The sequence below is a fragment of the Pectinophora gossypiella genome, chromosome 16 (assembly GCF_024362695.1).
Source record: "Pectinophora gossypiella chromosome 16, ilPecGoss1.1, whole genome shotgun sequence".
In the NCBI taxonomy this organism is placed as follows: domain Eukaryota; kingdom Metazoa; phylum Arthropoda; class Insecta; order Lepidoptera; family Gelechiidae; genus Pectinophora; species Pectinophora gossypiella.
In genome coordinates, this window is record NC_065419.1 from 2,846,326 (window position 1) to 2,861,595 (window position 15,270).

Here is a 15,270-nt window from a genome sequence, read left to right on the forward strand (position 1 = left end):
CATTGGTTTACGCCTGTGCTGGATTCGAACCTGCGACCTCAAAGTGAGAGGGAAGCGTTCTACCAATTGGGCTACCACGGCACTTGTACGGAGCACCAGAGGCAACAAGCACAAATATTCAATAATCCTGTGTTACATATTATGTAACATTAAACTATCAGTTGTTCCGCTGTCATATGAGGCCCCGAGAAAGGCCCCCTTACTCAAATAAGGCCCTGGTTGTGTTACTAGTCTAGTCCAACCAGTCTCTTCGTTTTCAGTTAAATTATTCAGTAACCGTCCTCCCTGTAATTTCAGAGTTTCAGTCACGATGGAAACGAACCGTCTACCATCCTGAAAACAGTTTGTTAATAGCAATTTTGTTATTGATTGATTCGTTGTAATGACCTGTTATTTTCGTTTTAAAATTGGAACCAAATTGGTGGTTGAATGAGGTCACCGATATGTCACCAAATATAAAAAAAAGCAATCAATGGTTTAGGTAGTAAAACTATGATGACACATGCCTAAAGGTGAAGAATGACATCATAATGAAATCCTGGGGGCGCCATAGTCCCCCATAGCTCCAGTATCCCGGTCCACTAACCCCCAACCCAATAGCCCAGTTCACTTTGTTTCCTTGAATCTGCCAATAATCCTACACGAACCGGGGATCGTCTTTGGGTGCACTCCCTTAGTGCATACAGGGATAATCGCAGGTTGGTGTCACACCACATTGAGATTAAACTGTCTAAAGGGGCCTCTACGTGTTGGCTTCGGCCCCACGCACGCCTTCCAAAAGTCCGGGACTCCATAGGCCCGTGATATGGAAACGACATACAAATAATAAAAACACTTTATTGCACACAAATTCACAAAACATTTACAGGATAAACTTATTCTAAGGTGGGCAAAGGCGGCCCTACCGCTAAGAGCGATCTCTTCCAGACAACCTTCGGCAGAGGATATAGTACACTTGTACAGCTGCAGTGTAGCGCGCAAAAAAGTAAAATAAAATAAGAGAAAAAAAATATTTATTTTAATTATTATTGGTATTAAGTTGTCTTTCAATTGCTTGGAGCTCTGCCCGCCCCATTAGGGATGTCATTTGCTAATGTTATGTCCCTTGTTTCAGGTGTAACCAGTAGCCTTGTTGAAGATGTGTCCGAGGAGTAACTACTGCGATGATGGACCGTCGCGCCCTCTCGCCCTCCACGCCTAGCAGCCGCGGGATGGACAAGTATGAACAGTTGGCGGTGGTAAGCACTAGCAGCACCGTAAGCACGCGACTCTTTCTCGCTGCGACAGAGATCATCTGTCCCTTTCTGTGCAGTATTGTGAGAAAGAGTCGCGCGCTTACGGTGCTAAGCCCGCTGAGTGCAAACTCTGCACATTACTGGCATCTCCTTTTTACCGCCAAACATTTTAAATTTCGAAACTCTCATTCCATTTCACAATTCCTTTTATTCTGCTCTGACTTACATCCTTGACCTTGATAAGAGTAACATCTATATTGCTTAACTGTCGCCGTGTCCACTATCTTTAAGGCTGCGTTTCCATTGATGCGGAGCTGTGCGGAGATGAGCGGAGATGTGCAGGAATCGACTAATCACCGTGAGGGAGAGAGTGACAGGTCTTGGTTTGTCGCTCTCTCGAACGCTGTGATTGGTCAAATCCGCACATTCGCAATCCGCGATCCGCGTCAGTGGAAACCCGGCCTAACTGTAATCTACATGTACATTGCATCTTATTTTCTTTATATTGAATTCTATATATTACCGTTCAACTGTGACTTTAAGTTCCTGTTTGTGAAGTGCCAATTAATTTTGACTCCTGTCTTACCACTACTACTACCTACTCCTGTTGGAGTGTTGTAGTGTTGAAGGCCGGAGTCCCGGCAGAGTAGTAACTCTGCCGGGACTCCGGCCTTCACTTCCACACCACCTCCGCCGCAGCACACTACTGGTCTTTCAGTACAATTAAATTTATCCTGATGGACATGCCTCACTCAGCTGAGCGTGCAGAACGTTAGCGTCGTGTCTCACGTCATCTCGCTCTTACACTGATAACTCATCAAGAAAGAAAGAGAGAGAGAGAGAGCTACCCCGTGCGTGCAAGCAAGACAGACACTCCTTCCTCCTTACGTCTTAGTGGAATTCAAATCGAGGGTATTCGGGGGTGGAGTGAATAGCAAGAATCGGTGCGGGGCGGGGTGTCCCTTCTACACGTAGTATGCAGAAATGTGCATGTTTACACATCGTACAGTCATGAGTAATATCATGTAAGTACCCACTTTAAAACCCTGTCGCACTATCATATTTGACATTTAATGAGACTTAGGGTTTAATTTGTCAAAAAAGCTAATGTGACATGGTATCAAAGTGTATACATATTAGTACTCGTGGCCGTACACTGAAATAATTCTTGGAGTAATGGTATTCAAAGGGTTGGCTTCGTTCTGTGAAGGTGGGCGAGGGGTCATACGGCGTGGTGTTGAAATGCCGACGCCGTGACAACGGGCAGCTGGTTGCCATCAAGAAGTTCTTGGAGACGGAGGAGGACGCAGCTGTCCGGAAGATGGCCCTGCGGGAGATACGGATGCTCAAGGTGAGGCCTGGCCGGACTCTAACATTTTCAATTGAAAATAGTATAAATTATAAAAATAGTATAATTAACATTAGCAGCCGGTTGCATTAGCAGTCGTTAATAACCATCAATCCGCACTGGGCCCGCGTGATGGTTTAAGGCCCGATCTCCCTATCCATCCATAGGGAAGGCCCGTGCTCCAGCAGCGGGGACGTTAATGAGCTGGTGATGTTGATGATGAGTATTTAACAATAATTTAAATTATTTTTGTTTTATAGCACTTATCTGTGCTCAGGGAGCTCACAAAGAGAAAATTTAAAATATAGATCGAAAGAATTTTGCATGGACAGGAGGAGGACCCGGTGGTGTAATGGTTACCCAAGTAGCAATCAAGAATTGTGATTAAGTCATATATGTCTAAACTTTAGCTAAAGTGAGATTTATCCAAATCAAATAGGACTTATTAGGACTTCATAAATTCATTTCCTTCTTTAATACTATATTGTTTTCAAAAAATCCTACTTTAGATAATTTAGAATACACAAAACCAAGTTAAGTATTCACAAAACTATTTAGTCTTATCTCAGCCTACTGTTAAGTCTACAAGTATTCTTTTACTTAACTCAGATTATTTAAAGGCTCACTTAACATTAAATTGATTTAGTGAAGTATCAGTTTAGTCTTGTAAAGTAAAAATTGATTGCCTAGATATACTTAAGGCAATTTTTATTATTTGTTGCTCCTATACAAGACTGTTTTATTCGTTTTTGACTACAATAAGTAAAACATAAGAAAAGTCTATTCAATGGACGATAAAATCGAAATAGAAGCAAGCAGAAAGATGGATGAAGTCCAAATAATAAAAGGATCTGGTGGTTTTCGAAGGCAGAATATTAAATACAGAAAACTAACCTGTGATAATGCACATCCCACTGTTTTTGTTAGCGATGCGATATTTTCTTCATTGCCATAATTTTTTTTATATCGATTGGTATAACACAATCATTTAATTTTGGCAAAAAAATCGTAAGTTCCTGTTTTTCAAATCCGATCCAGCGCGTGGCGGCCCAGATACCTACGTCTCGCACAAATCTTCTCAAAAATGACTAAGCTAGTCTAACCTAGTCTAAGCGCACGGCAACACTACACTATGAAAAATCGAGTTTTATATTAAAACCTGCTAAGTTCAAATATAAAATTAGGTACCTATTAGTCTAATAATAAATAAATCCAATCAAAAACATAGACGTGAAATGAGAGCCAAGTTCAATATTATGCAATGCTTTGGTTGTTGACTTCAACGACAAAAGAAGTGAGATCTAAATGGGTGCCAAGTTCAATGGTCAGTCCTGAAATGTATTTATAAGTAACAGTATAACATATCATATCTTCTTATAACATAAGATAATATATTGTAGCCTAAGATCTGTCTTATTGTAGGTAAGTACATATCTTCGTAACGCGTGGGTCCTTTTAAAAAGACAAATTCAAAACTAAAAGTCGACTTTATAGGTAAAATAATATGCCAGTAAAATGGATGAGAGTGGTGTTGTATCGTGGGCGAAAAGCTGACAACTTATCACTGCTAAACACATGTTCCAACTTGCTTACCTACCCTTAAAGTACTTGTCAAATGTGGCATCAAGTGGTTTTATGATCACTTAGTGCTCTGCCTACCCCGATATAGGCGTGATTGTATGTTATGTTAAGTTAATCTACATACCTACCACAAAAAGACCGGCTGTCATGAGTTTTGATTACTTACTGATTCTTACATCTATAGTTAGGTACAGGCACTAATTAGGTATTTATGTTAAGCGTTCATGATAGAATCTAATTATTAAAAAGTTGCCAGTTTTTTTTTATTTTTTCCTTTATATTCATCTAATTACCTATCTGCATACCAAATTTTAACTCTCTAGGTCATCTGGAACTGGGTTAGAGTTTTGATAAAAATGAGTCAGTCAGTCAGTCAAAAAATGAGGATTTTGGACATTAATATCTAAATAACCGTTTGAGATAAGCTTATGAAATTTAGAACACTTATATGTATCTCACAAGTCTCAATATATGAAACAAATTTTATACGTTTATGTGAAATAGTTTTTGATTTATGAGGGGGTCAAAAGTGGCTCCAAATGGTTTGTGTAATAATACACACGGTGCGGCTCGCCAGTTCTATTTCTTGAACTTGGCTTGACACGCTACCGCGTGTCTAGATACTTTTCTTTCTTCTTTCATTCTTTCTTTTAATAATTTTAAAAATGTACCTATTTTTAACTAAGCTTTATTCACAATCATAAACAAAACATATCTATTTTAAGTTTTGTGTATGGTTAAATGCATTTAAAGTGGGCATTAGATTTGATTCCTTTATTTTTTAGCTTGATAAAGACATCGGGAATTTGGCCGCCTTTTTTAACAATAATGTTTTAGGTGGGATTAGAAACTACCGCGCACACACACGACGTTAATCAAATTGCATGGGTTCTTCGTATATACAATATTCAACGGATACTCGTTAATTTTTACAATAATCACATTGTTTCCGTTGGCAATTAGAAGCGCGGTGATCGTACCTACTTTGCGTCAGCGAACCATGTAGGTACCTATGAGAATGTATGCACGGAGACTCATTAGCAAATTGAGTTTATGTTTGTTAGTTCCAATTGTGATAAATATTAAATAATTAAGTAAATCACATTCCTATCCAAGTAAGAACTCAGCATAACAATATTTTTTTATCTTCCACGAGTCGAAAAACTTACCTCTCAAACAAACATACTTTCCATAGGTTTTAAGCTTGTTCGATTTTAATTGTTACTTGTTACATAGATGATTCTGGCACAGAATAAACAAACATGATTTTACGACATTACTTTACTAAATCAAAATAGAGGATCACTTTAGATATAAGAGTTTTAAGTAGGAATTCACTAAATACTTTTTGTCTTAAGTTGGTATACTCCTAGACAATTGAAGTAAAATTTATCTTAACTAGTACTTGATGAAGTGCAACTTGACTTTACTTTTCTAAACTGATTCTTACGAAATCAATTGTTTCTAAAGTCTTACTTCATTTAGAAAAATATTACTTAACGCCATTTTGCATTTACAGGAAGAAAACATGTAATATTTTTTTGACAATATTATCGTCAAAAACTGAAGTAAATTAATATATATTCCTGTTGTAGTAACAATTACTGCGTTCAGCTGTCACATATTAATAGAAAATGATTTTCTCTATACTATATGTCACCATTTTTTTTATTTGCTGAATAATCAATCCAAATTTTATTATTATTTTTCTGATATATTAAAGGCCCTTCTGTTTTTTAACACTTTCTATCGATTTTACACGAGAAACAATCATGCGTTTATAATTTCCTGTATGTGAAACGGCAGAATAACCTTTTGTTAAAACAACTTAACAAATATTTTAGACGCCATTTTCTTACAGTCTTCATTTCTTGTGTTAATATAAATGTTCGCCATTATATTCTAAAATAAAGACGCGTGAAGTAAAAATCGTTTTAGTATGATCTGAAGTTTTACTTCGTTAAGTTACAATTGACTCAGTGCAATTCAATCCTATAGTCTTAACAAAGTATTGTAGATATCTTCAAGTATACATTCTTGGTATTAAGTGATACTACAAGAATTCTAAGTTTAGAATATGCAAGAACATTGTCTAAAGTAGGGTTTAAGTCTGACTTAGTGTTGTCTTAAGTCTGTCTTGTATAAGAGTTAAAGTATGTGCCCACTTTTACTAAACTGTATCTTCAAGATATCTTGAGGGATATCTTGGAGACATATAAGACTTATCCAAGACAAGGGTTTGATTTAGTCTACTTGCCTTCAAGATATCTACAATTCTCTTTTAAGACAATCGGTTGCTACTTGGGTAACACGCTCGTCTCGGCTTGAGCCGCTTGGCTTGAGTTGATATAAGGCGCCATATTAATTCTCCAGGTCCATTTCATATACAGGGGGCTAGTGACATCGTAACGAATACTGAGGGGGATGATTCAGACCATGATTCTGAGTTAATATCAAGTGGAAATTTCTGTCGCAAAATGCTAATGATTTTCGTTTTTTTAATAATTCCTGGTCCCAAATGAAACATCATCTTTATTGTTTCCAGAAACTTCGACATGACCACCTGGTCAATATGATCGAAGTATTTCGTCGCAAGAGACGGTTCTACTTGGTATTCGAATACCTGGATCACACGCTGCTGGACGAGCTGGAGGCGGCCCCCGGCGGGCTCGGCGAGGACACCTCCAAGAAACACCTCTACCAGCTGCTGCGAGGCATCGACTACTGCCACCAGAACTCTGTGAGACAACCTCTCTGTACCTATTAGTCACCTGGTCAACTTACATGAGTAATTGAGCGTTAGGATCACGATCCGGAGGTCCCGGGTTCGAATCCCGGTGGGGAGATATTACAAAATGACTCTGTTAGTTTAGTTAGGACATTAGTAGAAGAACTATTTTCTCTAGGATGCATCGTTTTCCTGCGATATTAGCGAAAAACCTAAAATATGAATTTTCTCCCCCTCCCCCTGATCCCACTTTAATATATTATGTGTTGTGTTTGCTGTGTGTTATGGTGTGTTTAATTCGGTTTCAGATAATCCATAGAGACGTGAAGCCAGAAAACGTGCTGGTGTCCAACAACGGGATCGTGAAGCTGTGTGACTTGGGGTTCGCCAGGGCTCTTGCGGCGCCGGGCGAGCCCTATACGGAGTACGTAGCGACCAGGTGGTACAGAGCCCCCGAGCTGCTGGTCGCTGAACACAGGTCTCGTATTAATTTAAATTCATAGCGCCTTATTACGAAACGAAGATGAACGATAATACCAGGTTTAAAATCGCTCTACAAAACAAAAGAAGTCGCTTGGTGGCTACATATGACTATTATTATTTGAGATTGATAGTGCTCGAACTGATGCAGCCCGAATAGCCACTGCGACCTAGTAAGATCTATTGTGACCAAATCCCTACATTTAAAACTCCTCCTCTAGACCAATCCGTTCGATTAGATCGAGCGTCTTGTTGGAAGGAAGCTCCATGACATCTTTGGGATCCATTATGTGGCCCTCAGTATATTTTTATAAAAGCGACTGCCAGCCTGACCTTCCAACCCTGAACGGAGGTTAGGTCACATACCTCCGAAAATGCATTTCTCGGGATTGTGGGTTTCCTCACGATGTTTTCAAATAATTCATAAGCATGAATTCGAAAACAAATTCGACAATCATCGGTTTAGGCCTGTGCTGGACTCGAACCTGCGACCTCAAAGTGAGAGGCGAGCGTTCTGCCAACTAGGCTACCACGGCTAAAGTATAAGGTCACGATATACTAGAGTATTTAATTATTTATTTATAAAAGGTTCACCAACAGATTATATAATAGAACATAAAATAAAATAAGTTTCATCAGGTGTCTCTTCCATCAGCTGTTGTTCTCTCTGAAGGCAGAACTAAAATTTCATTTTTTTTCTCTCCAGATATGGTCCAGAAATAGATATCTGGGCCATTGGATGTCTTTTTGCTGAGATGCTGACCGGGGATCCCTTGTTTCCTGGGGACTCCGACATCGACCAGTTGGCACTCATTGTGAAGACTGTTGGTAAGTCTACTAGAGTCAATGCATTGTAATATTTGACGTGACTTATTGTAGATTGGCTGCATATGGTGTTAACTACTTGGCGGGACAAAAAACCGCAACCTGTGACTTCATAGAAAAACGTGACGTAGGTACTTGTTATTGCATTTTTCTTTATTAAATTCATGAAAAGGTTAAATGTAGGGTTAAATAGAAAAAAAGAAAACGTGTTTGTCACGTTTAGGTTTGTCTTTATTTAATAATCAGAATTTCATAATATATCTTTGACCTAGGAAACTACCCAATTATTATGTAGCGATAACGTATTAATAATGATGTTATCGACATTATGTTACACATTATTCTTATTTACATTACTCCAGAATCCTGCTGCACTGGCATCAACGTCTGCAGCGTCAGTCGTATCTGGAGTACCAGCCATCTTGAGCGTAGATTCTTTGACACACAAGTTAAAACCTTGAACTCCCTTTACCACGTCATTATTCGAGATAAATTCGTCCAGTTCAGCTTTTGTAGGTATCTTCTTGGATATCAAAACGTAGCTAAAGGAATTATATAACAGATAATAGTCATCACTGAGAGCACGAAATATAAATAAGAAAGACATCGCAGTGCCTTTGCAATCACATTCCAACTTCAAAACCTCTTGAAGGTCTTCAGGTGACTCAACAATAATGACTGGCACTTTATCTCCATCCATTGTCAAAACTGGGACGTGTGTTCGGGGTCCACATGTCAGAAACTTTTGGTTGCTTCGAACCTTGCTGTTTCACATCTATTCCTGTTATTGTGACTATTCGATTCATTTCTATATTCAACGATAGCAGTCCAGTTGTAACCTATTATCTTGTCAAGTTTTCCAACTCCACCAGAAGTCACCAGGCTAACCAAAGCCACGAGGTACAAAGCGCGTAACATGTTCGACTGTGTAACGGACGCTTCCACTGAATGATTGCACTGACGGAGTGATGCTGTAGTTTAAATACGCGCTAATCTCTAGATAGACATACGGGTCAAGTGTTATCGACGTATTTACCTCATGTCACAGAATACCTAGTATTACTTACTAATACTTCAACAAATATAAACAATCTTCTCTTCTATCCTGTTTTTGGACCTTGATGAGTTTGGTAATCCACCTCACAAGTTCACAACCCACACGATACAATAACAGCCTAGTAACGACGGCATCTACTATCCAGTGGTTGAGCTTTGGACTCACGATCCGGAGGTTCCGGGTTCGAATCCTGGTGTGGACATATCACAAAAATCACTTTGTGATCCATAGTTTGGTTAGGACACTACAGGCTGATCCCTGATTGTCCGAAAGTAAGACGATCCGTGCTTCGGAAGGCACGTTAAGTTGCTGGTCCCGGTTACTACTTACTGGTGTCAATCGTTACGTGAGCCATGTCAGGGACCTTTGCCGGCTCAATAGTAACCCTGACACCAGGGTCAATGGGTTTACAGCCCACACGGTAGAAGAAGAAGAAGACTTGATGTGATAAAGAAGATTGGCCAAAGTTGTATGGGTCTTGGTCCAAATATCCACCACTAACGAGACTTATTTACCGAAATAGGTCAAAACACAAAAGTATGGAATTTGTATGAAACCGCAACCTGTGACTTCATAAAAAAACGTGACAAAATGTCGTAGTCGTAGGTACTTTGTTATTGCATTAATCTTCATTAAAATTCATAAATAGATTAAATAGAAAAAAAAACGTTTATGTCACCTTTAGATCTGTTTTTCTTTTTGTGTTTTTTTTTTTTTTGTTTTTTTTGTGTTTCTGTTTTTGTTTTGGAAAATGCTACACCGACAAGAGCGTGGCTCTTAAATTGATGATGATGAGATCTGTTTTTATTGAATAATCAGAATTTTGTAATATATCTTTGATCTAGGAAACTACCCAATAATCATGTAGCAATAATAACGATGTTATCAACATTATGTTACACATTATTCTTGTTTACGCTACTCCAGAATGCTGCTGCACCGGCATCAACGTCTGCAGCGTCAGTCGTATCTGGAGTACCAGCCATCTTGAGCGTAGATTCTTTGTTGTTGTTATAGTCTTTGACACACAGGATATCACCTTGAAGTCCCTTCACCACGTCATTATTCGAGATAAATTCCTCCAGTTCAGCTTTTGTAGGTATCTTCTTGGATATCAAACCGTACGCTTTTGTAATGGAGGAATAGGAATTATAAAAAAGATAATAGTCATCACTGAGAGTACGAAATATAAATAAGAAAGGTATCGCAGTGCCTTTGCAATCACATACCAACTTCAAAACCTCTTGAAGGTCTTCAGATGAATCAACAATAATGACTGGCACTTTGTCTCCTTGCATCCTCAAAACTGGGACGTGTGTTCGGGGTCCACATGTACAGAAACTTCTGGTTGCTTCGAAGCTTACTGTGTCACATCTATTCTTGTTGTGAGTATTCGGTACGTTTCTATATACAACGATACCAGTCCAGTTGTAACCTATTATCTTGTCAAGATTTCCAACTCCATCAGAAGTCACCAGGCCAACCAAAGCCACGAGATATACAACGCGTAACATGTTCGACTGATTTAATATGTGAATGTAACGGACGCTTCCACTGAATAAATGCACTGACGGAGTGATGCTGTGGTTTAAATACACGCTAATCTCTAGATAGACATACGGGTCAAGTGTTATCGACGTATTTACCTCATGTCACAGAATACCTAGTATTACTTACTTATACTTCAACAAATGTAAACAATCTTCTCTTCTATTCTTTTTTTGAATCTTGATGAGTTTGGTAATCCACCTCACAACCCACACAATACAATAACAGCCTAGTAATGACGGCCTCTGCGGTCCAGTGGTTGAGCTTTGGACTCACGATTCGGAGGTCCCGGGTTCGAATCCCGGTGTGGACATAACAAGAATCACGTTGTGATCCATAGTTTGGTTAGGACACTACAGGCTGATCCCCTGATTGTCCGAAAGTAAGACAATCCGTGCTTCGGAATGCACGTTAAGTTGCTGGTCCCGGTTACTACTTACTGATGTCAGTCGTTACGTGAGCCATGTCAGGGGCCTTTGCCGGCTCAATAGTAACCCAGACACCAGGGTCAATGGGTTTACAGCCCACACGGTAGAAGAAGAAGATGATTTGATGTGATAGGAGATTGACCAAAGTTGTATGGGTCTTGGTCCAAATATCCACTACGAACGAGACCTATTTACCGAAATAGGTCAAAACACAAAATTACTATGGAATTTGTATAAAATTGCAACCTGTGGAAAAACGTGACGTAGGTACTTGTTATTGCATTTTTCTTTATTAAATTCATGAAAAGGTTAAATGTAGGGTTAAATAGAAAAAAAGAAAACGTTTTTGTCACGTTTAGATTTGTTTTTATTTAATAATCAGAATTTCATAATTTATCTTTGACCTAGGAACCTACCAAATTATCATGTAGCGATAACCTATTAATAACGATGTTATCAACATTATATTACACATTATTCTAATTTACATTACGGGTACTCCAGAATCCAGCTGCACCGGCATCAATGTCTGCAGCGTCAGTCGTATCTGGAGTACCAGCCACCTTGAGCGTAGATTCTTTGTTGCTGTCTTTGACACACATGATATCACCTTGAAGTTCCTTTACCACGTCATTATTCGAGATAAATTCGTCCAGTTCAGCTTTTGTAGGTATCTTCTTGGATATCAAACCGTACGCTTTTGAAAGGTAGCTAGAGGAATTATAAAACAGATAATAGTCATCACTGAGAGCACGGAATATAAATAAGAAAGGTATCGCAGTGCCTTTGCAATCACATTTCAACTTCAAAACCACTTGAAGTTCTTCAGGTGAATCAACAATAATGACTGGCACTTTATCTCCATCCACTCTCAAAACTGGGACGTGTGTTCTGGGTCCACATGTACAGAAACTTCTGGTTGCTTCGAACCTTTCTGTGTCACATCTATTCCTCTTATTGTGACTATTCGATTCATTTCCATATTCAACGATACCAGTCCAGTTGTAACCTATTATCTTGTCAAGTTTTCCAACTCCATCAGAAGTCACCAGGCCAACCAAAGCCACGAGATACACGACGCGCATGTTCGGCTGATTTAATATGTGAATTTGACGAACGCTTCCACTGAATGATTACACTGACGGAGTGATGCTGTAGTTTAAATACACGTTAATCGCTAGATAAATATACGGGTCAAGTGTTATCGACGTATTTACCTAAAGTCGCAGAATATGGGAAAGTGGTCGAATTGGGAAATACGCGAATTGGGAAAGTGGTCGTATTATTGGGAAACTTGGCAAATTAGGAAATTGATCCAATTGAACCGGAAGGCTACTAATACTTCAACAAATATAAACAATCTTCTCTTCTCTCCTTTTTTGGGTCTTTGGCGGCTGAATAATAACCCCGACAGGGTTGATGAGATTGGTAATCCACCTCATAACCCATATGATATATATAAACAATAACAGACTACTAATTACGGCCTCTGCGGTTCAGTGGTTGAGGTTTGAGCACACGATTCGGAAGTCCTGGGCTCATATTCCGGTAAGGATGACAAAAATCATTTTGTGGTCACTAGTTTGGTTTACTAGGATATTGCAGCGTTTGAGGTTACGTGTATTATCATAGTTAAAACACATAATACCGGGTTCTTACCGCGTAAATCCATTTTTGTATTCAACGATAGCAGTCCAGTTGTGGCATATTACCTTCTGAAGTTTTTCAACTCCATCAGAAGCCACCAAACCCAGTAAAGCCACGAGGAACACAACGTGGACGTGACCGCACCCAGGGACTTTCCAGGCTACGTCCAAACTACGTTCATTACTACCTATATTGCTTGTCTTTATTTTGATCAGAATAATAATGGGTGGAAGATGTCATTGTGCCTGGGTATAATTAAAAAGGGTCATCATTTATACCCAAAAACAAAGATAAAAGATGCATATGTCTGTTGTACATGAATTCGAAGGTTAAACGAATAAAAATATGTACAGCGCCAGCTATATTGTTTTTGATGAACGTAGCCTGGAAAGTCCCTCATTGGCTTTTCATCAGCAGTGATGTATATTCTTCACTCTTATGTCCACAGGCAAGCTAGCGCCGCGGCATCAGCAGATAGTCTCACGTCTAGCGGGAGGCGCAGCCTTACCGGTGGCTCCTGGACGCGGGGTGCTCCCAGGAGCAGGCCATGCTAAGGATCTCCTCGCTGCCTGTCTGCGGACGGAGCCCCGCGCGAGGCCCACCGCTGCGGCGCTGCTCAGACACAAGTAACTAAAGCCCCACTTAGAGGTTGTATATACGTCATCATCCCGTTTTCACAGGGTCCGCTTACCTAACCTGAAGATTTGACAAATCCGGTTTTTTGCAAAAGCGACTGCCTGTCTGACCTTCCAACCCGCGAAGGGAAATCCAGCCCAATACACGTTAGGTCACATACTTACATCCGAAACGGATTTCTCGGGTGGCTTTCCTCACGATGTTTTCCTTCACCGCTGGGCACGTGATAATCATTTATGATCCAAACATGAACTCGAAAAATAGTCCGTGCTGGATTCGAACCTGCGAGTGGTTTAAAGCCCGATCCGGGATTCGAAGTTATGATAGTTCAGTATATTGAACCTCCTTCATCTTCGTTACAAGAAATAAGACTCATGAATATTTTTTCTTCAGATATTTCATAGCAGACGGTTTCATTGAAAACTTCAATGCGGAACTGCGGAACAAATTAGGCAAGGAAATAGAGGTAAGTAATTTTAATTTTAAGCATTTTGTAATAACTTATGTAACGAGGCTGTATAGCGTATAAAACAAAAAAAACTAACAGCGATTAAATGCACGGCCCCTCATGCCTTTTCGCTCACACTTTGTATCTTTAATATTTCTTTAATTCTTTCTCTTCGAGAACCCTGTAACATCTGTTTAAAATGAATCATTACCACCATATTAAACTGGCGCCCAACGTGGGGCGAGAGAGAGTGTGAGCGAAAAGGCTGTTAGTTTTTTTTTGTTTTATACGCTATACAGCCTCGTTACACATATTTTTTTTTGACGTGGCTTATTGTAGATTTGTCGCAAATTGCATTAACTACTCTGCCAGAATTATAATAACTGACGATAGTTTTAACACTAAATACAATTATTCTGTGGTCTGTAGGAATAAGTCTAATAGTAATACTTGTATGTACATGACAATATAGTTTATCACAATTGTAGAGTTAGTAGGAAATATACAATCCATTTTACAAGAATTAGCTAGGACACTGCTCTAAAAGGTATTAAGTATTTTTAAAGTTTACATTTGTTTGGTTGAGACGGAAGTTGTTGCACATTTGTATTTTGGGTCTTCTTCTTCTATCGTATGGGTTGTGAGGTAGATTACGAACCCCATCAACCCTGGTGTAAGGGTTATTATTGAGCCGCCAAAGGCCCCTGACATGGCTCATGTAACGACTACTTACTTACATCGGTAAATAGTAAACGGGACCTTAGGACAAACTAGGGATCACAAAGCGATTTTTGTGATATGTCCCCACCGGGATTTGAACTGGGGACCTCCGGATCGTGAGCCCAACGCTCCAACCACTGGAGGCTTTTGTATTTTGGGTGAGATAAAATTACTCTTCACTTAATCCTTGCTCTGCTCTGACAGCCGCCGTCACAAATGGTGGCGCCGCAACAAGTCGCCGGTCGAGTCGCTGGCAAACCTCGACAGCAATGGACCCTGAACATCATTCCTGTAAGATTTATCACCATAGCATCCTCATTAATTAAGACCCAGAAGGATGTACATTGACCGAATTGGAGATGTCCTTCGAAAAAGTTTAGTACGATCTACTATGAACCCGTATGTCATCATTTTATAAATGATATAAATCATTTCATTCATCAGAATGTGAGGGAAGCGAAAGAAATTCCATAGTCTCTGCTTGCCTTGTAGGAAATTGGCGTGAGTTTATGTATGTAAGTATGTATTTTTTTCGGTGTAGCATTCTCCCTTATATATCAAAGGCCAATGTTTTGACTTCCTTATAAGA

General features: G+C 39.5%; 2 protein-coding genes across 6 annotated transcripts in view; one reads left to right on the plus strand and one right to left on the minus strand.

Annotated features, from left to right (window-relative positions):
• The first annotated feature begins 1,163 nt into the window (after positions 1-1,163).
• Positions 1,164-15,270, plus strand: part of LOC126374050 (cyclin-dependent kinase-like 4) — a 28,623-nt gene continuing 14,516 nt past the window's right edge. Inside the window, exons 1-8 of the mRNA XM_050020502.1 lie at positions 1,164-1,238; positions 2,446-2,586; positions 6,710-6,904; positions 7,201-7,370; positions 8,079-8,200; positions 13,326-13,503; positions 13,907-13,979; positions 14,886-14,972. Coding sequence (XP_049876459.1) covers positions 1,164-1,238; positions 2,446-2,586; positions 6,710-6,904; positions 7,201-7,370; positions 8,079-8,200; positions 13,326-13,503; positions 13,907-13,979; positions 14,886-14,972 — 1,041 coding nt within the window. The remainder of the gene's footprint in view (positions 1,239-2,445; positions 2,587-6,709; positions 6,905-7,200; positions 7,371-8,078; positions 8,201-13,325; positions 13,504-13,906; positions 13,980-14,885; positions 14,973-15,270) is intronic.
• Positions 8,514-12,378, minus strand: LOC126374026 (uncharacterized). Of its 5 annotated transcripts, none has more exons than XM_050020476.1 (2): positions 11,841-12,378; positions 8,514-8,653 (listed from the first exon to the last, which is right to left on the minus strand). In XM_050020476.1, exons 1-2 carry the CDS (start codon positions 12,313-12,315, stop codon positions 8,529-8,531), a joined length of 600 nt encoding a protein of 199 aa, XP_049876433.1. In that variant the 5' UTR covers positions 12,316-12,378; the 3' UTR covers positions 8,514-8,528. The 5 variants fall into 5 exon arrangements, with proteins under 5 accessions (XP_049876433.1, XP_049876432.1, XP_049876429.1 ...); XM_050020475.1 differs by having other exon boundaries at positions 8,514-8,618; positions 11,794-12,378; XM_050020472.1 differs by lacking the exon at positions 8,514-8,653 and adding an exon at positions 10,049-10,504 and having other exon boundaries at positions 12,052-12,378.

Excerpts from the sequence above, each read along its gene's own strand:
- LOC126374026 (XM_050020472.1), bottom strand. The coding sequence starts at position 12,315 with ATGCGCGTCGTGTATCTCGTGGCTTTGGTTGGCCTGGTGACTTCTGAT. Across the intron at positions 10,505-12,051 it reads TTGTTGATTCACCTGAAGAA|CTTCAAGAGGTTTTGAAGTT; the intron begins CTTCAAGTGGTT and ends TCATCTGAAGAC.